General features: G+C 46.4%; 1 protein-coding gene across 1 annotated transcript; it reads right to left on the reverse strand.

Annotated features, from left to right (window-relative positions):
* Nucleotides 1-248: 248 nt before the first annotated feature.
* TRPV1 (transient receptor potential cation channel subfamily V member 1) lies at nt 249-27,021 on the reverse strand. The gene is made up of 15 exons (XM_021704294.1): nt 26,670-27,021; nt 25,707-25,873; nt 25,478-25,630; nt 24,866-25,006; nt 24,420-24,718; nt 23,675-23,854; nt 21,328-21,486; nt 19,587-19,682; nt 17,982-18,052; nt 13,197-13,362; nt 12,703-12,769; nt 9,282-9,604; nt 7,727-7,854; nt 7,045-7,160; nt 249-487 (listed from the first exon to the last, which is right to left on the reverse strand). The coding sequence occupies exons 1-15, from the start codon at nt 26,954-26,956 to the stop codon at nt 315-317; spliced, it is 2,526 nt and encodes an 841-aa protein (XP_021559969.1). The 5' UTR covers nt 26,957-27,021; the 3' UTR covers nt 249-314.
* Between the last annotated feature and the right edge of the window lie 187 nt (nt 27,022-27,208).

The raw sequence follows: 27,208 nt of genomic DNA on the forward strand, positions 1-27,208 counted from the left end.
AGTATTATAAATAAATAAAACAGGGGCATCACATATGTCCACACAAAGATTCATCATTCATGATACTTAACAAAGTCAGTAAAAATATGAGAGCAAAATCCTTTCTTGGTGGAGACTCACTTGGGGACAGTGAGGGCTGGACAACTATCTCTTCCTGTGCATCCAGCAATGCTTCCCGCAGCTTGTCCAGAGCAGGCGAAGCAAGTGCCTAGGCGGGCCCAGACCAGGCGAGGCTGCTAAGAGTGCCCTATTGTTCCCTACACAGTGGGATATTCTGAGGCCCAACAGTGTTAAGAGTACCCTAGAGGGGTCCCTCACTTCTCCCCTAAAGTAACAGGATCCTTGAAGACCTCAGCATCTTCTGGCTTGAGGGACCCTGCAAAGTGCCTCAGATGAACTTCCTCTGGCTGGGCAGAGTGCCTTTCTCTTGTACTTGCATCTCTTAAAAGGGGAACCAGGGCAAAGTTCTTCCAGTTTCTTCCTGAAACTAAACGGTAAAACATCATTACGGCCTTGGATGCAGCAAGCAGAAATAAACACTTATTTCTTGGCCTTACCAACTTGTTGGTCTCTTCAAGGAGACCCAGACATTTGGTGCTTCCTGAGACGCATGGATAGGTGCCACTTCCTCTTCCCTTGCCTGTTTAAGGAGCCTCATCCACTCTGGAAGGTCCTAAATTCTCTTCCTGCACCTCACCCTGACTTGCAGGGACCTCAGGAGAGTCTATTGCTTGCCCTTCCCTGGTCTCCCTTTCCCCCCTGCCCACATGGGAGGATTGCAGGTCTCCACAGAGCAACGCTGGGGCCTGTGCCGTGGTGGTGCCACGTTGGGTCCGCTGTAGGGTGATGAACAGCAGCCAAAGAATCAGGATTTGTGGACCAGGCCCCACCAGGGCATAGCGGATTGGGAACAATGCCAAAGAAACCATGGTAACATTAGGCCTTGAATGGGGCGCTCCTGAAGAGAATCCAGTTGTCACCACCAGAGCCACCTCCAGCTTCCCAGCCACCTAGGCAAACCAAAAACCAAGAGGGAAAGCTGTACATGTTCTCCTACTGCTGCCAGAGCCCTGGTCAGCCAAGCCCTCTGGTTGGCCACCCTGGGCCTAATCTCCGGAAAACCAGCCTCACTTTGTACCTCCTACCCTCAGCCTCCTCTGCTGGTGTCTAACACTGACCGCATGTCAAAGGCATCAGGAACATGGGAGACTGGGCCCATCATGACCACTCCAGCCAAATTCTCCAGGTCTTGGTGTTTACCCAGGCCTGCAGGCTGATGCTGGCCTGCCCCCAAACATAGTCTTATATCAAGCATCAACTGCTGAAGGAGGATCCCCTGGGAAACCCAGGCATTGAAGCAGGACTTCATGGGGACATAGGCCAGGTCTCACTGAGACACAATCTTCTGGCTGGTTCAGTGTTGGGGACACCCAGCCTCGGAGACTGCTTGGCCCAGCTCTAGCTCAAAGGCCCTGAAAGGAGGCAGGGGGCTCCCAGGGCCCACTTCCCACAGTCCTGATGCCAAGACTCCCTCAAGTGCCCTCCCTGGCTCAGCCACTAACCGCTTTCTTCCCTGGCCTTTCTCTCATGCGTTCCTTCACCCCTTCCCAATCATACACACTTTGTGGGTGGGAGAGTTCCTGGTAATCTGAATTGTATGACTATTCATTACTGAAGTGTCCACTGCTACAAAGTTGTACAAAAAAGCAAAATGCTCAGGAAGTATTCACTAACTAATTATAAATGTGAAATCAGGGAACCTCTAACCATCTCCTACCCCAACCCAAGTAACACAAATGTGTATATCCCTGCTACTTGGTCAATATCTTTATTAATATCACAGTGAATGTGCAATGTTATAAACAGCCAACAATGTCATGCAAACACAATGCAAATCAATTGCAAAGTAAAACAGCAAATCTTTAAAAGAGTGAGGTTTCACGAAATCAATAAGATTGATATTGGAAAACTGCTCAAATTACAGGCAAAATCATCTTTGAATGGCTCTGTGGCAAAGTTAGACCAGTAACAATTGAAGAGATAATCAGTAAGTATTATGACATGACACAGGAAGTGCTTCTAATGAAACTCATGGGAAAATTACAGGATTGCAGGAGGCTCTTGATAAAATAGATATCTACTTCCAGCCCTGATGGAGTATGTAGTACTGGGCTAGCTACATAAACAACCATAAAACAGGACAAAATGCTTGCAGTAAATGTTTCCAGGCATAGGACACAGACCGAAAACTGCAATTGCTGAGAAAAGTGAAATTCACAAAGTAAGCCCCATGATCGCCCAGATGCTTTGCATAGGGACAGTTTCTCTGACTGTGGTGCAGTGAACTGGAGTCCAAGCAGAGCATGGCAGTACCTCAGAACTAAGGAAGAAGAAATCGGGGTTTTGGGCAGCTGAAGCACAAGAATCTGTGAGAAAGGGCTCAGAAAAAGAGGAAGAAGAGAGCTGTGGGGGTGGAGGTCTAGAAGTCTCTGGGCTGGGGGCTGGACAGTACTTGTACAATGTGAGACTGCATAAGGCTGACCAGACAGTGGCCACTATAGGGCTGAAAGTGGGATAGAAACACTAGAAGCTGAGCAGTACTGAGTGGAGAGACCTCTTTAACACCTTTTTTCTACTCTGAGGATCAAGTTAAAATACCAGAAATGCCCTACTTACTCTACATGTCCTAGAGTAAGATTTAAGCAAGATCCACCCTAACAAAGCCTGAAACCAAGCCCTGACAAGATCCTCAGTGGAAACAGTTTGGAGGTTGTGTCCCACATGTTTGATGGAATTGGCAAATACCCTTGGCATTTCACAGATCTACCATAATAAAGTTTAAAACTAAGCCTACACAAGTTCAGGGTGATTCATCAATAATTGAACTGCCAACTAAAACAAAAACTCAATCCAGGGTCTCTACAACATATTATACACAATGCCCAGTATACAATTAAAAGTTACTAGACATGCAAAGAAACAGGGAAATGTGACTCACAATAAGAGGGGAGAAAAAGGAGTCCATAGAAACTGTCCCCAAGATGGCCCAGATGTTGGATTTAGTGGGCAGAGAATTTAAATCAACTATTATTAATATGTTCAAAAAAACCCAGGAAAATAGGATCTTGATGAGAGAACAGCTAGAAAATCTCAGGAAAGAAAGGAAAACTGTAAATAAGTAAATAAATTAAATAAATAAATAAATAAATAAATAAATAACCAAATAGAAATTCGAAAACCAAATAGCATAATACTTGAAATGTAATAGTCACTGGATGAGCTAAATGGTAATTCGGAGGATAGGATCAGTGAACTTGAAGACAGAACAATAAAATTATCACATTTGAGAAACAGAAAAAAAATCAAGGAAAAATAAAGCCTCAGGAACCTGTGGGACAATTTCAAATGATCTAAAATACATGTAGGGGCACCTGGGTGGCTCAGTCAGTTGAGCATCTGGCTCTTGATTTGAGCTCAGGTCATGATCTTGGGGTCCTGGGATCAAGCCCTGTGTCAGGCTCTGCATTCAGCAGGGAGTCTGCTTGAGATTCTCTCTCCCTCTCCCTTTGTCCTCCCCCTGCTCTCTCTCCCTCTCTGTCTCTCTCTCTCAAATAAATAAATAAAGCTTAAATAAAATAAATTAAATAAAATACATGTATTCGGAGTCCCCCCAAAAGAAGTTAGGGACAATGGAGCAAAATATATATAGTTTCCCAATTTGATGAAACACTGATGTACAGATCCAAGAACCTCAGGCGAACCCTAAACAGGATAAACCAAAAAAATCAAACCTAAGCACATTTTACTCAAACTGCTGAAAACCAAAGATGAAGAGAATATTTTGAAAGCAGTCAAAAAGAAAAAGACAAATTACATGCAGGAATGCAAATGATGAGTAACTTTTCATCAAAAACAATGGAGGCCAGAAGATAGTGGAGAAAAAGTTAGTGATGGAAATTTTTTTTAAAAAGAGGGAAAAAAAATATGTTAACCCAGAATTCTTTATTCAGTGAAAACATCCTTCAAACATGAGAATGAAATTCACATTTTCAAGTAAACAAAAGCTGATAGCAAACTAACTGACCATGACAGAAATTAGACAAGTGGTGACCTGGGATGGGGAGAGTGGAACTGATTACAAAAAGGGTACTTCCTGGCCTGATGGAAATGTTCTATATCTTGAGTGGGGTGGTGGTTGCCTGAGTATACATTTGCCAAAACTTACCAAACTATACATTGAAAATGTGTGCATTTTATTGTATGTAAATTATATCTCAATAAAGTTGATTTTAAGTTTATAAAATATTTTAAAAATGAGTTTCTCTATGAAGCAATATCAAATATGAAAAATGCAGTATCACACTATCAGGCAAGTTGATCTGAAAATTGTGCCCCTTCCCCCACCCTACCAAAGAAACCCCAAACTGTCAACATCTGATTCATTCTTTGTTCAAGAATTAGTAACATCAGCAAAATGGCAAAGTAGGCAGCTCCCAAAACTAAGGCCTCCACAAAAAACATCAAAAAAAGAAAAAAAAACCAGAAACTTTGGAACCAATGTTGTCACGACTCTGGGAAATAGTCTAAGGTTTATAGCAAACAAGCAAATGCTGAATCAGTTTTAAAAATCAATGTAAATGTATCATATGATCTCACTGATATGAGGAATTCTTAATCTCAGGAAACAAACTGAGGGTTGCTGGAGTGGGGGGTGGGGTGGGAGGGATGGGTGGCTGGGTGATAGACATTGGGGAGGGTATGTGCTATGGTGAGTGCCATGAAGTGTGCAAGACTGTTGAATCTCAGATCTGTACCTCTGAAACAAATAATACATTATATGTTAAAAAAAAAAAAGAAGAAGAACATAGTAAGAAGGGAAAAATGAAGGGGCGGGAATCGGAAGGGGAGATGAACCATGAGAGACTATGGACTCTGAGAAACAAACTGAGGGTTCTAGAGGGGAGGGGGGTGGGAGGATGGGTTAGCCTGGTGGTGGGTATTGAGGAGGGCACATTCTGCATGGAGCACTGGGTGTTATACACAAACATTGAATCATGGAACACTACATCAAAAACTAATGATGTAATGTATGGTAATTAACATAACATAATAAAATTTAAAAAACAAAGAAATCCAAGGGAGAAAAAAAAATCAATGTAAAAATGGTAGGGAACTAAAACTATAGAACTCTTACAAAAAAACATAGGGGAAAATCTTCAAGACATTGGATTTGGTGATAATTTCTTACATATTACACCACAAGAATAGGCAATAAAAGAAAAGAATAGATAAATTGAGCTTCATCAAAATAAAAACTTTCATATCAAATGACAACTCACAGAATAGAAGAAAACACTGGCAGATGATATACCTGATAAGGATCCATACCCAGAGGTATAAAGAACTTCTATAACTCAGCAACAACAAAACAAATTTTTAAATGGGCCAGTTGCTCTAATAGGCATTTCTCCAAAGAGTACCCATAATGACAAATGAGCGTATGAAAAGATATTCAAAATCTAGTCATTAGGGAAATGCAAATCAAAACCACAATGAGATACAACTTCACATCCATTAGGATGGCTACAACCACCACCACCACAAAAACCCAGAAAACAGCAAGTGTTGGTGAGGATGTGGAACCCTCATGTATTGCTGGTGGGAATGTACAGAAATACAGCCGCTTTAGAAAACAGTTTGGCAGTTCCTTAAAAAGTTAAACATAGAATGATCATATGACCCAGCAGTTTCATTTCTATCCAAAAGAACTGAAGCATCCGACTCTCGATTTCAGCTCAGGTCTTGATCTCAGGGTCATGAGATTGAGCCCCTCGTTGTCGGGCTCCATGCTGGGTGTGGAGCCTGCTTAAGATTCTCTCTCTCCCTCTGGCCCTCCCTGCTTCTGCCTCTCTATAAATTAATTAATTAATTAATAATAAAAAAACTGAAGGCAGTGAGTCAAGCAGAATTGTGTAGATCATTGTTCGTAGCATTATTCACAACAGCCAAAAAGTTGGACACAATCCTGACGTTGATTGAACAGGTGAATAGTAAATAAAACATGGTCTATACCTACACTGGAATATCACTGAGCCAGACACAAAATGTGAGTTCCACTTATACCGAGGTATCTACGCTAGGCAAAATCACAGAGTCAGAAGGTAAAATAGAGGTTACCAGGGGCTGGCGGGAGAGAGAAATAGGAGTAATTGTTCAACAGGTACAGTTTCTGTTTGAAATGCTGAAAAGGTTTTGGAAATAGATAGTGGTGAAGGTTGCACAACACTGTGGATGCAATTAACACCAATGAATTGTACACTTAAAAAATGATCAAAATGGCAACTTTTGTATTATACACATTTTACCACAATTTTCTAAAAGCTAAAAACAAAGAATTAGTGCAGAATCGTAATTATAACTCAAAATCTGTTCAATACAAACTAGGTTTGCTTCATTTTTAAGTAAATGTTCTCAATTAGACCTTTAATTTAACACGTACTATTAAATGTTTACCATGAACTGTTAAAGGACTTTTTTCTGGTGGTGATTTTCTGCAGAGCATTTCTGCTCAAGGTCTGTCTACCCTTTACCCTCCCCATGCTTCCTCCGCCTGCCTGGATGTGTTCCTGCAAGGGGAGTTCTTGCCTGCACCTGCTTGTGCCCGTAGGCCTCGCAGAGCGGAATGTGACACTGGGTATGAGCAACGGGAGGAGAAGACAGGGCAGCCCACAACAAGGCCAGCTGTCCCAGATGGCTGTACACGGGACAAAGGGCTTCCGCTGGGGCACCTGAGGACAGGAGCCTGGGCCAGGGTGCTGGCAGAGCTGGTGAGCATGGGCATGTGTCACAGTCGGCTGTGCAGGAAGGTGTGAGAGTACACAGAGTGCCTGCGACTGAGCGTGTGCAGGCGCCTGACCCTTGGGGCTGTCCCAGCATCCAGGCTGGGGGGTGAAGAGGGCCTGCAAGGAGCAAGGACCCCCCAAGGCTTCACCTGCCCAACATCAGGCCACCTCCATGCCACAGCACCCGTCCCTCACACCTCACCTCTGCCTGACCGCAGGGAGAAGCTCAGGGTGCGCTTGATGCCCTCACAGTTGCCCGGGTCTTCATTGATGATACCTACATTGGTGTTCCAGGTGGTCCAGTTGACCTCATCCACCCTGCAGGGCAAGGAGACAAGGGAGCTAGGAGCTGAGGGCCTAAAAGCCATGCCTAGCTTCCCAGGTTGAGGGCTTAGTGCCACAGGCCAATCCCAAGAAGCCCATAGACCAGGATCGGGAGACAGAGCTGGTAGGGGGAGGGCTGAGAGGGGCCTGCTTTTTGGACACCACCCCCAAAGCTGTGTTCTCAGACCACATCATGAAGCCCAGGGACTTTAAATGCTGGATTCCTGGTTCTGACCCTGATCACTGGATGACCCCTTTTGGACACTTCACTTTCCAATAGGTCTCCTATGCCCACAGTAAGTCCCTGATGCCCACAGCTGAGCCTTGGGGTAGCCCCTGTACCTACCTACAGCTGGCCTTGGGAGAGTCCCCTATGTTCATGACTGGTCCCAGGAAGCCCTGAGGCAGGTTTCTCTATCCACAGTTGGCTCTAGGTGAGTCCCCTATGCCCACAAAGCCCCAGAATGGCCTCTGTACCCATAGCTGGCTCGGGGTAGATCCCTGATATCTATAAGTAAGCCCCTGAGCTCCCTAAGTTTGATTTCTTGCCTGGGCATTACCTGAAACACCACCTGTAGTCATCCTTGCCATCAGGTGTGTACCCCACTTGCAACAGCTTGCCTGAGCGGAAGGCCTTCCTCATACACTTAAGGAAGCTCTTCTCCGTGTCCAGGATGGTGATAGCTCTCTGTGAGAAGACACAGAGAGCAGAGGGGCAGAGGGCTCATCCCGGGGCTTCCCTTGGCTGCCAGTGGGGCTTCCAAGATCAGCCTCTCCAGAGCTTCTCCCAGCCCCCGTGCCCCTAAGCTAAACCCCAGTGCCTTCCATATCAGGCTTGTTTCTGTAGCCTGGCAGGTGCACAGTCCAAGCTCAGCCTATCCAGCCCAGACGTGCCCAGGCACTGGGCTGCCAGGTCAGGTCGGGGCAGGGCCTCCCATGAGTGATGTGGAGTGTCCAGCCCCGGACTCTTCCCTGAAGTGCTCACAAAGGGGCAGATAGTGTAGTAGCTAAGAGCAGGGCCATAACATGGGACCGCTTGGCTTGAACACTGACTGTGCTACTCACCACAGATAGTCCCCAACTTACGATGGTTCAACTTAATGATTTTCAACTTTACGATGGTGTGAAAGCAATACGCATTCAGCAGAAACCATACTTCAAGTTTTGAATGTGGATCTTTTCCCAGGCTAGCAAAATACAGTACAATCCTCTCTCATGATGCTGGGCGTTCCCAGTCAGCCATGCGATCACAACGGTCAACAACCTGTACCCATACAACCATTCTGTTTCTCACTTGTATCATAGTATTCAATAAATTTCATAAGACGTCCAACACTTTATTATAAAATGGGCTTTGTGTTAGATGATTTTGCCTAACTGTAGGCTAATGTTAAGTGTTCTAAGCACATTTAAGGTAGTCCAGGCTAAGCTGTGATGTTCAGTAGGATGGGTGTATTAAACACATTTTTAAAATTATGGTGGCTTATCGGAATGTAACCCCATTGTAGGTTGTGGAAGATCTGTAGTTACCTTGGACACAGATACCTAACTTCTCTAGGCCTCAGTGCCTTTATCCAAAAATGGGAACAGTAATGGTAGCCACTTGATAGCATTGTTGTGAGAATTAAATGAGAGGATGTAAAACACTTAGAACAATACATGGTATATAGAGTCACTGCTACTTAATAAGAATGACACTTTTATTATTAGGTGGGAGGGTAGCTGTGGACCAGGGGCCTCAAAAATGCAGCTTTTAGGGCTCACCCCATTCTAGCTGCTGCCCCCAAGTCTGGTGTCTGGTGCCCACCCTAGACCAAGCTCCTGTGAGGTGGGCACCCCATGGGGCTGAGCCCTCCATCTCCTGACCCTGGGGACTGCCCAGCCACAGTAAGCACATGCTGTGAACACCAGTTGGGGATGCTTGGGCGGGAAACCCTGAAGAAGGGCCCAGAAGGGAGTCGACTGGGGGAGAGATGCTGCTGCTTGATCCCCCAGGGCTGCCTGGGCTCTCTGCCCTTCCTCAAACCCTGCAGGAGCTCACACACCTAGCTGTGTTAAGCAGCAAACAGAGCTGCAGACAGCCTCCTGCTGCGCACACCCCACCCACTGACCCACCTGTAGCTTCCAGATGTTCTTGCTCTCCTGCGCGATCTTGTTGACAGTCTCACCCATAAGGGCAATGAGCATGTTGAGCAGAAGGATATAGGTGAGAATCACATAGGCCAGCAACAAGATGATGAAGACAGCCTTGAAGTCATAGTTCTCTGTGAACTCCAGGTCGCCCATACCGATGGTGAACTTGAACAGCTCCAGACACGTGGAGTACAGGCTGTTGTAGGAGCTGTCGGGTGGCCGGCAGCCAGGCCCTCGCCACCTGTGCGATGTGGACTCAGCCGGCACAGAGTTATTCTTCCCATCCTCAATCAGCGTCACCACCGCTACAGGGCATGGAGAGGGACAGGTGCAGCTGGATGGAAGCCAAGACAGATCCACAGCAGACATACCCCATATCTCAGGATGGGTCTGCAGCAAGAATGCTGCTTGGCCATGGGACACTTTTTTGTGAATTTAAAAACAGAAAAACAACCCTCTTCTTCAGAACTATCAGCAAACTGTTGTAGTATAGTTGATCCTTGAACAACATGGGTTTGAACTGCATGAGTCTACTTATACACAGAATTTTTTCAATAAACACAGTATAGTACTGTAAATGTATTTTCTGTATGATTTTATTAATAACATTTTCTTTTCTCTAACTTACTTTATTATAAGAATACAGTATATAATATATAATATACAAAATATGTGTTAATCAACTGTTTATGTTATTGGTAAGGCTTCTGATCAGCAGTGGGCTATTATTAAGTTTTGGGGGAGTCAAAAGTTATTTACAGATTTTTGACTGTGCAGGGAATTGGTGTTCCTAATCCCCATGTTGTTCAAGGGCCAACTGTATACTGTTCTGTTACAATAATCATCCTCTGCTAGGAGAAAACTGTTAAAATAAATATGCAAATCTGGGCACCTGGGTGGCTCAGTTGGTTAAGCGACTGCCTTCGGCTCAGGTCATGATCCTGGAGTCCCAGGATCGAGTCCCGCATCGGGCTCCCTGCTCGGCGGGGAGCCTGCTTCTCCCTCTGACCCTCCCCCCTCTCATGTGCTCTCTCATTCTCTCTCTCTCTCAAATAAATAAATAAAATCTTTAAAAATAAATAAATAAATAAATAAATAAATATGCAAATCTATATATACAATGTGAATACAGTCACCTTTGTGCAGCACACAACCTGCCTAACTTTACATATCAGTTCTGAATCCATACCCAGCTTCTCAATCACCCCCTGTCTGCCTGTACCCCTTAGAGGGTGACCCAGAGCCAGCTCATTCCAGAATGATAGGGACTAAGCAGCTCAGAGCAGAAGAGTCTCTTGCTGCTTGCTACACCTTTCTTTGGGAAATATAATCTGGAGCCTGAGAGCTTCTCTAACAGTTGTGCCCCATGGTTACTGTGTATCCGGTATCCATTAACCCACTTCCTGGGGGGACCAACAGACCAGGTGCCAGAGCCCACACCCATCCCTGTCAGTCAAAGCTCCTAGTCAAAGCTGCCCATAACTCTGAGACAGAGATTCCAAAACAGGCCGTGGGGTGGAGACAGGAGAGGGTGTGCGTATGAACCACGTAACTGCAGGACTCAGACGAGGATCAAAGCAGAACCAGGTGTCCAGAAATGCTGTGTGTGTGTCAGAGGGCACAGGAACCAGCTTGGAGAGGCCCCAAGTGAATACGATTACTCAATCTCAGCATCAAGATAGGTGGTAACAGGAAAGATTATGACCCATTTAACAAAGTGAGAATCCATGAAAAAGAAACAAAACCAGAAAAGAATCTGTGAGGCCATGCTGATGTAAATAATAAATGAATGTAGGAGAATGGAAAGCTCCTCCCTACAATAGAATGCCAGCTAATAAATGTCGAAGGGATGACGGAGTTAGAAAATTGTCGTCTGGCAACTATTAGGATTAAGTGATTCAAGTGAGAATCATCAGTGGATGTTAAAACTACCAGTTGAAAGTTTGATGAGAAATAGGATATCTACCTAGTCTCAAAGCATCGCCTCACAAATTACTTATTGATTCCAAAGGGAAGGGTAATTACTTGACAGTAATCTAGCAGACCCGTCAAAACCAAGTAATTAAAGCTAACATCACCAGAAATGGACTAAACAAACATTGTGGGACTCCTGATACAATGCACTGAGGAAGACACACATTACTTCCTTGACATTCTGATAAAAAAATACATACCTGAATCTAACTGTGAGGAAACATCAGACAAACTCAAATTGAGAGACATTGTAAAAACTAGCCTTTACTCATTAAAAATGTTAAGGTCACAAAAGACAAGGAAAAACTGAGGAACCACTCCAGATTAAAGAAACCAAAGAGACATGACAACTGAATGTAATTCCTGATCTGGGATTTTCATTTCTTTAAAGGACATTATTAGGACAATTGGTGAAATCTGAATAAGTTTGGTAGATTAGCTAATAGTACTGTATTGATGTTTATTTCCTTATTTTGATCATTATACATTGTTTATGTAAGAAAATATTCTTGTTTTTAGGAAACGCAGGCTTTATCCAGTGGTAAAGGGCTGATCATGTCTGCAGCTTACTTTTTTTCTTTTTTTTTTTTTTTTTTTTTTTTAAAGATTTTTTTTTTTTTTTTGAGAGAGAGAGAATGAGAGACAGAGGGCATGAGAGGGAGGAGGGTCAGAGGGAGAAGCAGGCCCCCCGCCGAGCAGGGAGCCCGATGTGGGACTCGATCCCGGGACTCCAGGATCATGACCTGAGCCGAAGGCAGTCGCTCAACCAACTGAGCCACCCAGGCGCCCTACTTTTTTTCTTTTTAAGTATGGTGGTGGTGGTGGTGTGCATGTGCGCATGTGTGTGTGTGTGTGTGTGTGTGTATCAGGGAGAGAATGTGATTTTAAAATGTGGTAAAATTTGGGGAATCAGGATAATAAGTAAAGAAGTTATTTGCATTATTTACAAGTTTTCTGAAAGTCTGAAATAATGTCAAAATTAAAATTTAAAAAGGGGCACCTGGGTGGCTCAGTTAAGTGTCAATTCCTGATTATAGCTCAAGTCATGATCTCAGGGTTGTGAGTCAGGCTCTGCGCTAGGCATGGAGCCTGCTTAAGAGTCTCTCTCCCCCTCTCCCTCTACCCCTCTCCCTCTCTCTTAATTAATTAATTAATTAATTAATTAAAAATAAAAAGTTAAAAAAAATAAGCCAAAATGCAGCTATACTTTAGGCAAGCAGCACTTCATACCTCTAAAATTGCTTACAATGTTTTATGAATTACATTTCCAGGTTCTCCTGCTCATTTCTCTGTGTTCTTTATTTTCCAGCTCTGTCACCTGCAGATACACACCCCAGCCGGCCTCTCCCCACCCAGCCCCTGCAGAGTCCTCAGGAAGCTGAGGTGAGCAGGATCTCTGCCCACCACCAGCCCTGAGCAAGCCCATTACCTGTGGAAAACCCGAACAAGAAAACAAGGTAGACAAACATGAAGCGACACAGGTCTCTCAGGATCATCTGCAGGAGAGAGCAGGCTTGTCAGAACCGAGTCCAGTCCCATACAAGGCCAAGGGAAGGGTCAGGACTATGTCAGCCTGGGGGTTAATCTTGAGCCCAAGTAGAACTGGAGAACATGCAGGAGGGTTTGGTTTGGTGGTTTTCAGTTCTGGGGTCATAAGGACGTCACCCACAACTCCCCCCTCCTTGGCCTTTGATCTGGTGGGAGAGGGGGGCCTGGTATGTAAAGGGGTCAAGTTTCAGAGCCCCCAAACCTGGGTCAGGGCCAGATAGCCTGATTCTTGAGGAATTAGCTGGGAAAGTGGGTCCTGAACTAAACCAACACCTCCCCAGACATTACAGAGGATGGACAGTTTGTAGACCATGTCCCACACACCCATGGTATAGACGGGCTCTGTGGAGAAACTGCTTGGACACTGGCACCCACCTTCTCAATCATAACAGCATAGATGCCCATCTGCTGGAAGCCGCGGGTGTAGTAGAGCATGTTGGTCCAGCCCATGGCCAGGGAGAACACCATGGAGGCCACGTACTCCTTGTGGTGGCAGAAGTACAGCACCACGGTCCCCAGCATGAACAGTGACTGCACAAAACTGAAGGTGGAGGGATAGGAAGCTCTGTCTGTGAGCACCCAGAAGACCTGGCACCCCTCAGAAGTACAGACCACAGGCTGTGGTAGGAGCCAGGGTTGGCTGTCCTGCCTCCTTTAGCCAGTGGGAGCGACAGCAACCCCAAGAGGGCAAAAGTTGGTTAGGGGGGGGTGCAAAATCTTACTCTCTTTTTGTAGAAAGCACAAATATTAACGCAGTACATAGATAACTATACAGTATATTTGTGGTACTAGATTTCATGGAAGGGGCAATTAGGAAAAAAAACATCTAAAAAGGCTGACTTTATCAGTAAGGAGGGGCAGGCCAAGCTCTCCTGAAAAATCACAGTGGAGTCTGCAGGTCACACCCTCAAACTCAGAAGCAGAGCCAGAGAAGATGTCCCTCAGCAACTTGGCCTGCTGAGGGCTACCTAAGTAGGATCCATGGATAAGGTAGAGTAAATCTGATAATCCTATGTCAGAGTCTGCCTAGGGCTCCCTTCTTTACATATTCATCCCAGGTCTCCTGTTTATCACGGCCTCCTCCTGAAAGCTCCCCCAGCTCTCTTTACACTATAGACCACACTGGCCACCTCAACTCCCATTTGTAGGAGAGAACCCAGCAAAAAGCGCTGACGTGAGTTTACTGCAAATTGATGTCAGTAGACTGGCTCATCAATTCTGCTGCAAAGGAAAACTATTCATCTGTATTTGCAGAACTTTATTCCTCTGTATTTGCAGAGCCTTAGCCAAGATAAGAACTGACACCAGTTGAGATAGGTAAAGAGTTGCCTTGGGTGGCAAATGGAGCCCCCACATATGAATTTGGGAAGCAGTGGACAAATGGAAACTGACTTAGCAGATGCAGCAAAACCAAATCCAAATCTGTAGGGGGAAAGTCTCAAAAGGCTTAGGGACTGCTGGAGGAGAGACGAAGAGACCTAAAATAAGGAAGAGTGGAGGTTTTGTCTCTGAAGAAGATAAAACAGAGGATCTTTGGACCCACTTTCATCAAACAACAGTGAAAGCATTGGTATTTTACCAAAAGCAGGAGACTATATGATTTTTATATAATACAGATTACAGAAATCCCTCTTTTCCACTCAGTTCTCAGAAATCTGGCAACCAGACTTCTTCCCTCCAAGTAGAAAATTGAAAAGATACAATCGACTAACTTTGGATATTCTTCAATAAAGAGCTTACATAGACTAGTTTATAGTGAAGCTCAAAATTGATAAGCCCTATTCACGCATTAAGAGCTTCTAGGGGCACCTGGGTGGCTCAGTCAATTAAGTGTCTGCCTTCGGCTCCGGTCATGATCCTGGTGTCCTGCGATTAAGCCCCGCTTTGGGCTCCCTGCTCAGTAGGGAGCTTGCTTCTCCCTCTCCCTTTGCTGCTCCCCCTGCTTGTGCTTTCTCTCACTCTCTCTCCTGCTCTCTGTCAAATAAATAAATAAAATCTTTTTTAAAATTTTTAAAAAGAGCTTCCAACCAGCTTTTCAGTCCTCCACTCTTACCCATGAGCAGCTAGCAAAAATTTCCAAATATCCTCTAACATGAAAGATAGAGCGAAACAAGAAAATGGGAAACAACAACTTGGAGAAAATAAAACCTATGCAAAAAGAAAAAATTTACCAAAAACTATTTTAACAGTCTCAGAGAGACAAAAGAAGATTGCATCAATGAAACAAGAATAGAATGCTATAAATAAGGAACAAAGAATTTTTTAAAGAGTACTTAGAAATTAAAAACATGATACAAAAAATAATAAATTCAATAGAAGTGTTGGAAATTAAAGTTGACTTGAACCTCCCAGAAAGAAGAGCCAAAGATAAAGAGATAAAACCCAAGTGGGAAAAATATAAGAACTGGTTCAGACTAGGTCAGGAAGTTCAATATATATATCATAGGGTTCCAGGAGAGAAATCAAGAAATAAAAGATATAAATTTCCAGATTGAAAGAGCCCCCTAAGTGCCCAGAACATTGGATAAAAACACATCCACATCAAGACACATCATTAAGTTTAAGAACACTAGGAACAAATGGAAGGTACTACAGATTTACAAAGAGAGAAACAAAACAAGGTCTTAAAGGAGGATCCAGGATCAGAATGGTTTTGGACTTGTCATCTATAATACTGGACGCAAGGAAACAATGGAGAAATATCTTCAAATTTTTAGAAGAATTTTATACCCAACCAAGCTATCAACCAAGCATGAAGGTATAGTAGAATATTATCAGACATGCCAGATTTAAAATAAATTTTACTCCCCCCTTCCCTACTATGTGTCTTCTCTCTATGGCTAAAGGATGCCTTCCCCCCAAACAAGGGAGTGAATCAGTAAAGAGGAAGACATAAGGTTCAGAAAATAAGGGATTCAAATCAGGAGAGAGGTGAAAGGGATCTCCAAGGTGCTAGTGAAGGGATAACACCTTCGATGTATACGTGGCAGCAATGAGACTCAAGAACCAGGTATGGAAAGCTGTCATCACTGTGTTCTCTACCATAAGACCATCCTTTTCACCAGATGACAATACTGAAGGATGTGCTCAAACAAAACAAGGAGGAAAATCAAGAAAGGGACAAGAAGTCTAACCCAGGAGGAAAGCAGTGAGTATCCCAAGGCTGGCAGCAAAGAGGAGTCCCAGGATGACAGCTAAGCAGCAGGCCCAGAGAGCAACCAGCTCAGTTAGAAAGAGAGGACAGCACTTCAGGAGGAAATCTCTCAAGGAAAAAAAGAAAAGGAGCAGGGGATTCCGATCATATAATTTAGGTGACTGACTTTGAGAAAAATTGTACTGAGAGACTTCAAGATGTGTGGGACGAGTTAACAGTGGATAAAAATAAAACTAAACAAATAAAAACAAGACAATTACTAACTTTAGGAGAAACAGGAAAAAAAGAAATATAGTATATCATGAAGCTTGACTGTGATTACTACATGTAGAGACGTAAGAACATAAATTACTCAATATCCAGGAAAACAAAAATTACTATGAACCATATTAGAAGGCTAGAGGAGCGGAAGCAGAAAGGAAGGAAGTACAAAGATGCTAAATCGTCATCTACTGGGTGAGTAAACATCAGAAGAAAGTTACGAGAATGAAAAGTGATTGTCCCTGGGAAGGAGGAATGCAAGGAATGGGAAGGGTTAAGATGAGGGACTCATATCCTGGCTATAAGCTTTTTAGTGCTCTTCAGTGTTTCCCTATGTGCATGGGTAGCTTTGAAAAATTAAAATAAAATAAATTTCTAACCTGCCTACAATGGGTATTCCTAGAAATAGAATCAAGTTTATTGGCACAATGCTATGTAGGAGAATATTGCTTCTCTTAGTAAAGCAAACCAGCGTTGCACTAACCCTACAGACCCTGTTCTTTGGGGTTAAAGTGTAAGTATCTCAGAGAAAGACAAATACCATACGATTTCACTCATATGTAGAATTTAAGAAACAAAATAGATGAACATAGGGGCAGGGAAGGAAAAATAAAATAAGATGAAAATTGAGAGGGCAGCAAGCCGTGAGAGATGCTGAACTCTAGCAAACAAACTGAGGGTTGCTGGAGGGAAGGTGGGTGGGGGGAAGGGGTAATTAATTGGGTGATGGGCATTAAGGAAGGCACTTGATGTAATGAGCACTGGGTGTTATATGCAACTGATGAACCACTAAATTCGACCCCTGAAACCAATAAAAAACAAAACAAAATAAAAGTGTAAGCATCTCAAGATTATAGTAAAAGGATGGGGTTTGTGAGTCTTAGGGACAAGCTAGCTACAATTGGATGAGAATCAACTCCTTGCATTTGCTAGGAATAAAGAAAGAGGCCTCAGGAATGAGGGAAACCTGGAGATCAGAGTAAAGTCCATAGAAGAGATCCTAGGAGAAGAATCCATCCCCACCTGAAGACCCCCTCTGTAGCCTGGGTCCTGCAAGGAAACTTCCTAAGGTTCCAGTTTATTTTGTGAAGGAAGGAGGTTCTCAGTGACAACCACATTGTTTTATAACTCTGTTTTTGCTCATCTGTCTCCCCATAAAGCAGTGTACCTCCCCAAGTGGGGGGGCATTTGTCAATATCTGGATACATTTTTGGCTGTCAAGACTGGGGGACATCTGGAAGGTAGAGGCCAGGGATGCTGCTAAACATTCTACAATGCACAGGACAGCCCCCACAGCAAAGAGGCATCCAGTCCAAAATGTCCACAGTACCAAGGCTGAGAAACCCTGCCTTAAAGATTGGAAATTCCCTGAAGATAGGAATCATATCTGTTTCATCTCAGTATCCCAGTGCCAATTCAGTGAATGCCAAATGGTCAGACAAATGTATGAAAAAAATGAACAGGAGCGTTCCGACTGTAACTCAGACCCCAAGCCACACAAGCCAAGCCCAGTCATTCCCTAGCACCTGGTGCATATTTGACACAGAGAAGAGCCTCAGCATCCACTCACGCAACACACATTTACTGAGGGCCTTCCATCGTTCATTCAACACGTTTGTTAGGTCCTACTATGTTCCAGGCCCAGCACATGTAAAAGGATGGGTGAGAACAGAGGGCACTAATCTTAGGACGGGGCCAGAAGATGCTGTGTGCTACTGAGGCATGAAAGTCAAAAGGTCACGTACAAAAGCATCTCACTGTAGCTGTCCACAAACAAGGTCTTCATTGATGGCCGCCTCTGCAGGAAATATTGAATCTGTAGGCAAACAGAGAGAGTGAGATCCCAGGAAAGGCTACATGGTGAACACTTGCAATGTTTCCTAAAGAGCCTACAATGGAACACAGGAGTGCATCAGAGCAGAGACTCTGAAGAGGGTAGAACAGTGAGGCTAACAGGTAGTGTTATGTAACTCAGTTGGGAGAGATTTTTTTAAAAATAAGAGAGTGGAATTACAACTATAGCTAGAAATAAAGACAGGAAGGAAAATCATCAAAATATTATTAATTGCTGTGTTTGAATGATGAGATGGAGAGATTTTTTCTTCTTCTTAATATGTGCATTTTTTCCTAGTTTTCTTTAAGAACTGTGCATTAGAGTAAAAATTTAATCAGCCTCCACTGAACTAAATCCCCAGACTAGGCAGGGCTCTCCACTCCCTGAAATCATTCTGACTGATGCTCACAGTCAGTGCTGGTGGCTAGGAGATCCTCTCCCGGACACGCACACACTCCACTCCCTCCCACCGGTTAATCCTGCTTGCCAAGAGTGCTTTTTGCCCACTGCAACTTGCTACTGCGGCTTTGTATTTTATTATAATGTAAAATACGAGTGCAAAATAAAGATAGTTGCTTCTGTGAAGACAGAGTCCAATGATTTGGAAAGACTCCTTAATGGTAGTCACTAAGAAAAATTGGGTGTAGCTTAGATCAAAAAGATTAAGGGGGAAAAAATCACAATAATCTCCAATTATTTGTAACAATGTAACCTGTAACAGTGGTCCCAATTTCAAAGAAAAGACTGTTTGTATGTTAGAAAAATTGCCAAGGAATATGCATGTATTTTCAGGTGAAATAAAATGATACCAGTATATGTGTAAATTTCTTTCATTATTTTGAACTTTAACAGACTGTTTGGATTAATTGAACAACTACCAGTCATGATCCTGTCACTTAAGACGCTTCCATTCTACTTCTGTAATTAAATATTACAGGTGATCCTTGAACAGCATGGTTTTGAACTGTGAGGGACCACTTACATGCAGCTTTGTTGTTGTTGTTGTTGTTGTTGTTGGTAAATACAGTATGGTACTGTAAATGTATTTTCTCTTCCTTATGATTTTCTTAATAACATTTTCTTTTCTCTAGCTTACTTTATTGTAAGAATATAGTATACAATACATATATCATACAGAATATGTGTTAATTGACTGTTTATGTTATTGGTAAGGCTCCCAGTCAATAGTGGGCTATTAGTAGTTAAATTGGGGAGAAGTCAAAAGTTATATGCAGATTTTTGATTGTGGAGGCAGTTGGCACACCTAACCCCTGCAGTGTTCAAGGGTCAATTGTACATTCAGTGAGGGGTTGTGACTGTCTTCAAACGTAACTACCCTGGGCCTGCAGGAACCCACTGGACAGGCCCTCAACGCCCAGTCGTGAATGTTTGGAGGGCTCTCATCTTCACCTGTGTATCTCTCCCATGAATTAAAGAGTGAGTGAGCAATGAGTGAGTCTCTTGGCTTTTTGTTTTGGCGATAATGGAAACTCACAGTGTGGGAAGGAATGCTTACCCCTCGGAAAAAAAAGTAGACTCCCCCTGATACAGAAAGAATCTCGCCAGTGACTCGGAAATAGTCCCCAACGGTGTGTTTCAGCTTATAGGGAGGCTGCAAGGTGCAGAGAAGTTAGTGACTCCATTCACTTATTTATTCACTCAACAAACATTTACCAAGCCCTGTGATTGAGAGTCAGCCCCTGCCCAAGAGGCTCACCCTCTATCAAGAGAGAGGCATAGGGGTGCCTGAGTGGCTCAGTTGTTAAGCGTCTGCCTTCGGCTCAGGTCATGGTCCCAGGGTCCTGGGATCGAGCCCTGCTCAGCAGGAGGCCTGCTTCTCCCTCTCCCACTCCCCCTGCTAGTGTTCCCTCTCTCGCTATATCTCTCTGTCAAATAAGTAAATAAAATCTAAAAAAAGAGAGAGGCATAATTAAAGACCATGCATTATTGGGGACAATTGCAAGGAGGCCCCTCTGTGGGACCCAATTCCCCAAGCGGCAGCCCCTAGGTGCCAGGCAGAGCATCCTCACCATGCTGTGCTACCTCCCAGACAGCGTCCCGGCCCGGAGCTCTGCCGGGACGGGCCTGATGGCGTAGCTGGAGATACTCCTACAGACTCAATGCCATGTGCTTCCCGCTGCTCCCACAGCCACGCTGGGCCCCTGTCAAGGCTGCCCGCGGATGGCGGGAGGTGGGACGTCCCCCACACTGTGTCATCCTTGTGTCTTTGACACTTTCCTGGGGTGGGTTTCCTTTCTGCCGGCCATCGGTGGTTTGTAAACACTGCTTCACTAGCTTGTCTTATTAGCATGTTTCTCTTTTCTCATAAAATGAAATTATTAAATGGCCCTACTAGGTGGATAGAAACCAGGTTCTACCTAACTTGGAAGTGGAATTTTAAATCAAATTTATAAGCAAGGCACCCTGGAAATAAAGGCAACAAAGTAAGTGCTTCGGTATCGAATAGAAAGGATCCAATTCAGTAACTCAAAGGAGTCGATAGCTCCTGGCAGAGGAAGAAGTCCGGTCTTAAGCTGATGTGAAGGATGGCCCAGGGCCTGGCACAGAAGATGTGCTCAAGGGGCGCCTGGCTGGCTCAGTCGGTTAAACGTCTGCCTTCGGCTCGGGTCATGATCCCAGGGTCCTGGGATCGAGCCCCATGGCGGGCTCCCTGCTCAGTGGGGAGTCTGCTTCTCCCTCTGCTGCTCCCCCTGCTTGTGCTCTCTCTCTGTCTGTCTCTCTCTCTCTCAAATAAATAAATAAATAAAATCTTTGAAGAAAAAAAGAAGAAGAAGATGTGCTCAAAAGTAGACAACCAGGGAATGAAAAATGAGCGAGTGAGTGAACAAAAGTGGACAGGTTAGCAGGATGGCAATGGGCCCAGGGCTCATGCTAGCCCATGACCCTGCAGACAGCCAACCCAAGGAAGAGCTGCCTCTGGAGCCCTAATTCCTCCATCTTTTCTAACCTGTTATCCCTCCTCTGCCATCAGGGACCTCGTAGACCACACACTCGGCCTCACAGAACCAGGAGGCTAAAGGAGGGACCGAGAAGGCTGGGGGAGGAGTGTTGCCAGGACAGCCTGAGAGGTGGAGGGCTGAGTATGGGTACCTAAGGAGCTCCAGGTGATCTTTTTCATCTCTCCAGCAAGCTGGGAAGGAGTTCAGGGCCTGGCCTGGGCCTGGGTCTTGGGGGTCTTATAAGAATGCCCATCACTCTCCCCACTCCCTGTCCGGAAGCTGAGGCTCAGTCCTCACCAAGCCATCCACAGGCCTGTAGTAGGCGGCCGTGGTGAAGATGATCATATACAAGCAGTAGACGAAGAAGTTGAAGTAGAAGATGCGCTTGACAAATCTGTCCCATTTGTCCTGCAGGAGTCGGTTCAGAGGTTCCACCAAAAGCATGTCGTGGCGATTCTAAGGGGAGCAGAGAGAGATGAGGCTCACTCCCCAGCCAGAAACCACAAAATCTCATATCCAAGAGTCTCTGTTAAAGTTCCAGCATCCCTAAGATGAATGAGCCAAAATCAGGTCATCCTAACCTTTGCAGGCCATCAAGCCCAACCCCCAGCCCAAGCTTAAGCTCCCCCAGTGAGGTCTCTGTTCAGTGACTTCTTCAATAGCTTTGGGGATAGGAATCGCCTTGCTGCCTCACACAGCCTGGGGAGATCTTCCTGTCAGGAAGCTCTATCCTCTGGAATAAAGTTGGTCTTCTCTGCTTTCCACCAGTTGTCCCAGTTCTGTACTCAGGGACCCCAGTACTGAATTTCTGCCCAAGAGAGCCTTCAGAGACATGAAAATGGCAGCCATGGCCCCACAGCCCTCTCCTCTCTAGGTCAAACACCCCAGCCTTTTTGGAGCCATTACGGACATGGGCCAGCCCTCTCCAAAGCCCAGCTTCAGCGAGGCAGCCCAGAGGGAGGCTGGCAGGGCGGAGCAAAGCAGGCTAGACCTCTCTCTCCCCTGAACTTTGCCCCTGTAAACACAGCCTCTGTCCTGTGAGATCCTGTGGCAGCCCCTCCTCACTGACAGCACAGACCCACCCCCTGGGTCTGCCTCGGGGGCAGGTATCACCTTAGAAAGAATGGACAGGGAAGGTGGCCTTTCAAAGCAGAGGTGTAGGACAGGCTTTTCATTAAGTGGCCCTGGGACCCTCATTTGGAAACAAAATAATTAAGTAAGATGCCTACCTCACACCTACACAAAAATAAATTCTAGATAAATTAAGGAGCGAAACATAAAATATCTACAAAGGAGCTAAACAAAAGTATTGAAGGATATGTGTATAATCTTGAAATGGAAAAGGCCTTGCAAAGCAAGATACAAGTCACAGAAGCTATAAAGGAAAAAGACTAATTAATTTGACTCTCAAAATGAAAAACTTTTATAAGCAAATGATGCCTTACATGAAGTTAGGAGGCAAGAGACAGACTGGAAGAAAATAAAATATTTGCAACTTATGCAGTAGAGAAAGGATCAATTCATTCTATAACAAGAGCACCTACAGACAAAAAGGAATGGGGCCAACAGTCCAGTAGAAGAGATGGCTGAGGACAATGAATAGGAAATGTACCAAAGAAATATGAATGGTCAGATAACTATACGAAAAATTATCCACCTCACGTTAGTCAAGAAAATGAGAGTGAAGACATCAATAAGATAGTATTTTGGGGCCCAAGAACTTAAATTAGTTTTTGAGAAAAGATTGATGATACCCAGGTTGACAAGGACATGGGTAGATGTATACCCATTGGTGGTGGGCAAATGAATCGATGCAGTCTTTTTGGAGGACAACTTGGCAGGAGCTATTAAAATGTTAAAACATACATACTTTTTTGATTTAGCAATTCCAATTCCAGGCGTCCTAGAAAAATTCCCAAACCCATGCCAAGTGGCCTGCAGCATTGTGGTAGCAAAAAACTGGAAATAACCTAAATGTCCTCCAATGGACATTTACTCCCCATCCCTACTAGGGAACACCATGCAGCCGGAGTTTTTGAACGGAGCAGGGCCATATGTACAATATAAAATGATCTACGGACACACCAGTAAGTGAAAAAACTGCTTGTTCTACATTTTGTATAGCATGATCCCATTTATGTAAACAAAATGAAGCCCCATGTTTTTATATGGTATAAAAAGAGGGTTCTTGGGGCGTCTGGGTGGCTCAGATGGTTAAGCGTCTGCCTTCAGCTCAGGTCATGATCCCAGGGTCCTGGGATCGAGCCCCACATCGGGCTCCTGGCTCAGCCGGGAGTCTGCTTCTCCCTCTCCCTTTGCCTCTCCCACTGCTCATGCTCTCTCTCTCTCTGTATCTCTGTGTCTCAAATGAATAAATAAAATCTTAAAAAAAAATAAAAATAAAAATAAAAAGAGGGTTCTTTTTGTCTATCTGAAATATTTACGTTTTTATGGGAAAACTAGCCTACATTATTTGTACGATGAAGGAAAACATTCAGTGGGAATAAATGGGGACATGAGGCATCAGGGCCTAGGCCCCAGGCAGCAGGCTTCACTGATGAAAGGACAGGCAAAGCTGGATGGGGGCGGGGGCGCAGAGAGGCCAGAAGCCCGCCCTGCCCAGGCCCCACCCAGGCCCACTCACGGGGGTCTCACTGCTGCTGTAGGCGATCACCTCCAGCACCGAGTTCTTCTCACAAGTGTCGATGCAGGACAGGTCATAGAGCGAGGAGTGCACGGGCCCGTACGCCCATTCGGTGAACTTCCTGGACAGATGCCTGCACTCAGGCTCCTGGATCTCCCTCTGGAGAATATAGGCCAAGACCTACCACAGGGATACAAGAGCCTGTGAGCGACCAGCCTGGAGCCCCGCCACGGGGGCATCCCCCCCAGGCCACCGGTTCTGCCTCAACAGTAGGTCTGCTTCCTGGGCCAGCTGGAGACCCAGCCCAGCCTCAGGAGAGCCCTCACTTCTATGCAGCAGCCTCCTGACCAACCTGCCCACTTACTCAGACCCCAGCTGTAGCCACATCAGACCCATCGTTGCCTGATGGCACTTGGCTGATCACACCCGGTCGCATCCATTTCACCCTTGGCCAACCCACCCCCACGCCCAGGCACCAGCACCTCACTCCCAGTCCGTGTCTGGCTGGTGCTGCTCAGAGGTGGAAACCGGAGAGAGACAGGGGTGATGCCTGGCGTCTGCTCAGCATCTCACAATTCCTCTGGCTTACTCTAATAGCCCCCTACCCCCACCCCTACAGGCTAGTAACACAGCAGCAGGGCTCTGCAGGGGGGTGACGCCAGGTGTGCAGCAAGGCAGGCAGTGCCCTCCCAACAGCACCCTCGGAAGTCACGCCCCCAGCTCAGGCACGAAGCCTCCCCCGTACCCCAATTTTCCCACTCCTGGCGGCCAGAGCCAGTGGTGTCAGCCCCTTCTTGTTGGTGAGCTCCTCCAGCTTCAGTGTAGGGTGAAGCTTGGCCCCTAGGATCAGAATCTCGTTGTACATGCTCGTCACAAACTTGGTGTTGTCCGCTGTGTTGTCGGCCACCTCGACCAGCGCGTGCAGCACTGTGTTGCCCACGGAGTCCCTGGCGCTGATGTCTGCTGGCTGCCAAGAGTTCTGCAGCAGGAACTTCACAACGCCCAGCTGGTTGGTGCATGCAGCCAAGGAGAGGGGCAGCTCACCTGTGGCCAACACAGGCATATGATGGGCCCCAGGAATAGACTAGCTTGGTCCCTGGGCCACCCAGCCTCCAAATCCCTCTGTCTCCACCCCAAACCTCCCCTTAGCAATTGTCAAAAAGCCAAGTGTCTGCCATGTGGTCTCCCTACCAAAGTAGAAGCCAGGCCGCCCTTTGGTTTTCTTAAAGAAGTCCCCGTTGGCTGCAGCCTGGACGTCTGCCCCGTTCTCCACCAGGAGGGTGACTAGTGCCATGTTCCGCCTCTCAATGGCAATGTGCAGGGCCGTCTGACCTGTGGAGATGCGTGCCGTTGGCTTTGTACTCACAGTCCTGTGCTTGGACAGGTGCAAGGGGGAAGACTTGGGCAGAAAAATGCCAGATGACTCCCCCGCAAAAGAGGGATGCCCAAAGGGGGCCCGGGGACTCCCTGAGGCAGGAGTAGAGACCCCCAGGGGAACACCAGACCGGGGACTGGAGTAGTTAGAACCGCCCGACGTCAAGGAACAGTAGCAGAGAGAGTAGCCATGGCTTCCAGAGGCAAAGAACACCCAGTGCGCGGAGGCGAGGATGGGACCGTCAGCACCAGGAGAAACCAAGTCCAGCAGGTGGGGGGGCGGGGGCAAGGACCCGCTGGGAGCAGGACATGCCATCAGTGGCTGGTGCCGGGAGCAAGGAGCCGAGAGGCTTGCCCAGGCACGACAATGCCTCTGGGCTCCGGGTGTGCTTGTGGACAGAGCCGTGCCAGACCCCACCCCCTCCTCACCCTTGTAGTAACTGTCCGTGTAGCTGGCGTTGACTAACTCCTTCAGGCTGTCCGTCTGCCGGGCAATCTCCAGGAGCAGGGGGATGGTGTCATTCTGCCCATCGTGCAGGTTGAGCATGGCTTTCAGCAGACAGGTCTTCCCTGTCTCTGGGTCTGCAAGACAAAGTGAGGGTCAGAACAGGGCATGGCGGCCGCGGCCCCTCCCAGGAATCTGGCTGTCCAGGGCCACCTTTGAACTCGCTGTCCATGAGGTGCTTCTTGCTCCTCTGCAGGAAGAGCAGCAGGCTCTGCAGCTCCTCAGAGTTATTTTGAGCGACCGCTTCAAAGATCTTCCTGCGATCATAGAGCTTGAGGCTCTTCTCAGGTGCAGCAGTGACAGAATCCTGGGATGGCTGCCTGTGGGCCAGACAACACCTTCATCGGACTATTGTGATTTGCCCTCAGCGCTTGTCAGGGAGCACGGCGAAAGCCCAGGGCAAACCAAAACGGGGGAAAACGTGATACAAAACCCATCCCTTAGTCTAGGGGACTGTCTGGGAAACTGATGTAACAAGGAACCGTGGAGTCATGTGCCCTCATTCCATCCCCACCCCGTCTGTAGGCACCATCTAGAAAGTCTTCCCTGCCCCTGCTTCCTCCAATGCCCTGGCCCCTCACTTCCCTGTTTGTTCAGGAGCTGGGGCTCTGGAGGCAGTGGCCTGGAGGGGGCTGGAGGCAGGGGTTTCAAGGGTTTGGATGGCCACTGCCAAGTGAAAAATTGTCCCCACGCTGGCCCGGAGGCTAGCTAGTAGTTAGCAGGTCACCCTCCCTGACCTGCCTTGGCGGGGGCAAGAGAGCTGGTGGGCTCCTCACTAGAACTGTTCTGTACTCTCTGACTAAAAGCATCCCGGCTTGGAGCTTTTCAACTGAAAGTCTAAATGTTTGGGGCTGCTGAGCATTCGAGGCCCGGACACCTAGAGATCAGCCGGCAGCTAAGATCAGCATATGTGCCAGCATCCATGACCGTGTGTCCCAAAGCTCCTATGAGTGCAGATGCTGGGCCACAGGATTTCTGAAGGCCACGGGCTCCCTGGCTCTAGGACCTGCAGCCCAGAAGCTCGAGCACCACGTGATCTCCGTCGCTGGGGCCTTAGCCAGGTGAGCCCGTTCGGCTCCTGGTGAGGAGAGGGCCCAGGCTCCAGATACAGCTTACCTGGCACAGATGGGGCCGTCCTCCTGCTTCTGGATGATGACAACAGGGCTGACTGTGATGGCTGGGCAGGAGGCTGGCTGGCCTTCTTCATAAGAGCAATCCATAGGAGAAGCCTCCTCTGAGTCGCACTTCCCGAAAAGCCGGCTACGGCTCTTAGCCGTGGGGAAGAACTGGGGCTTGGCTGGAGCTGGCCTGGAATTAGGGTCTCCATCCAGGGGGTCTGGGCAGGAGTCCTCTTGGGGTGGGTCCTCAGACTCCCCTGAATCTGAGCTCCCCCATTTCTTCATCCTTGCCAGATCCTTTGTGGACTAAGAGGCAGCCTGCGGGCAGCCACCAAAATCAGGTTTGTTCCCAGCTCGAGGACTACATGATTTGAGCCCCCATCTGCCCTCCTTGCAAAAGCCTCTGTGAAGCAGTGCACCCCAGAGGTCCAATAGCTGTTGGCACTGGCCCCCCAGAACTGAAGCTTCCAGAGGTGCTGTACCTTCTAGCTCAGAGGCCCCAGGGGAGAGAGCAGGCCTAGCAGCCCCATGGGCATT

Source organism: Neomonachus schauinslandi, chromosome 15, assembly GCF_002201575.2.
Source record: "Neomonachus schauinslandi chromosome 15, ASM220157v2, whole genome shotgun sequence".
Taxonomy (NCBI): Eukaryota; Metazoa; Chordata; class Mammalia; order Carnivora; family Phocidae; genus Neomonachus; species Neomonachus schauinslandi.

Bases quoted from the DNA above. Each gene is read 5' to 3' on its own strand.
- TRPV1 (XM_021704294.1), bottom strand. From the start codon at position 26,956: ATGAAGAAATGGGGGAGCTCAGATTCAGGGGAGTCTGAGGACCCACCC. The intron at 21,487-23,674 runs GTGAGTGGGCCT...TGCTCCCCTTAG, and splicing joins ACAGCAGCAGTGAGACCCCC to AATCGCCACGACATGCTTTT. The intron at 488-7,044 runs GTGAGGTGTGAG...TTTACCGTTTAG, and splicing joins CTCCCTGCGGTCAGGCAGAG to TTTCAGGAAGAAACTGGAAG.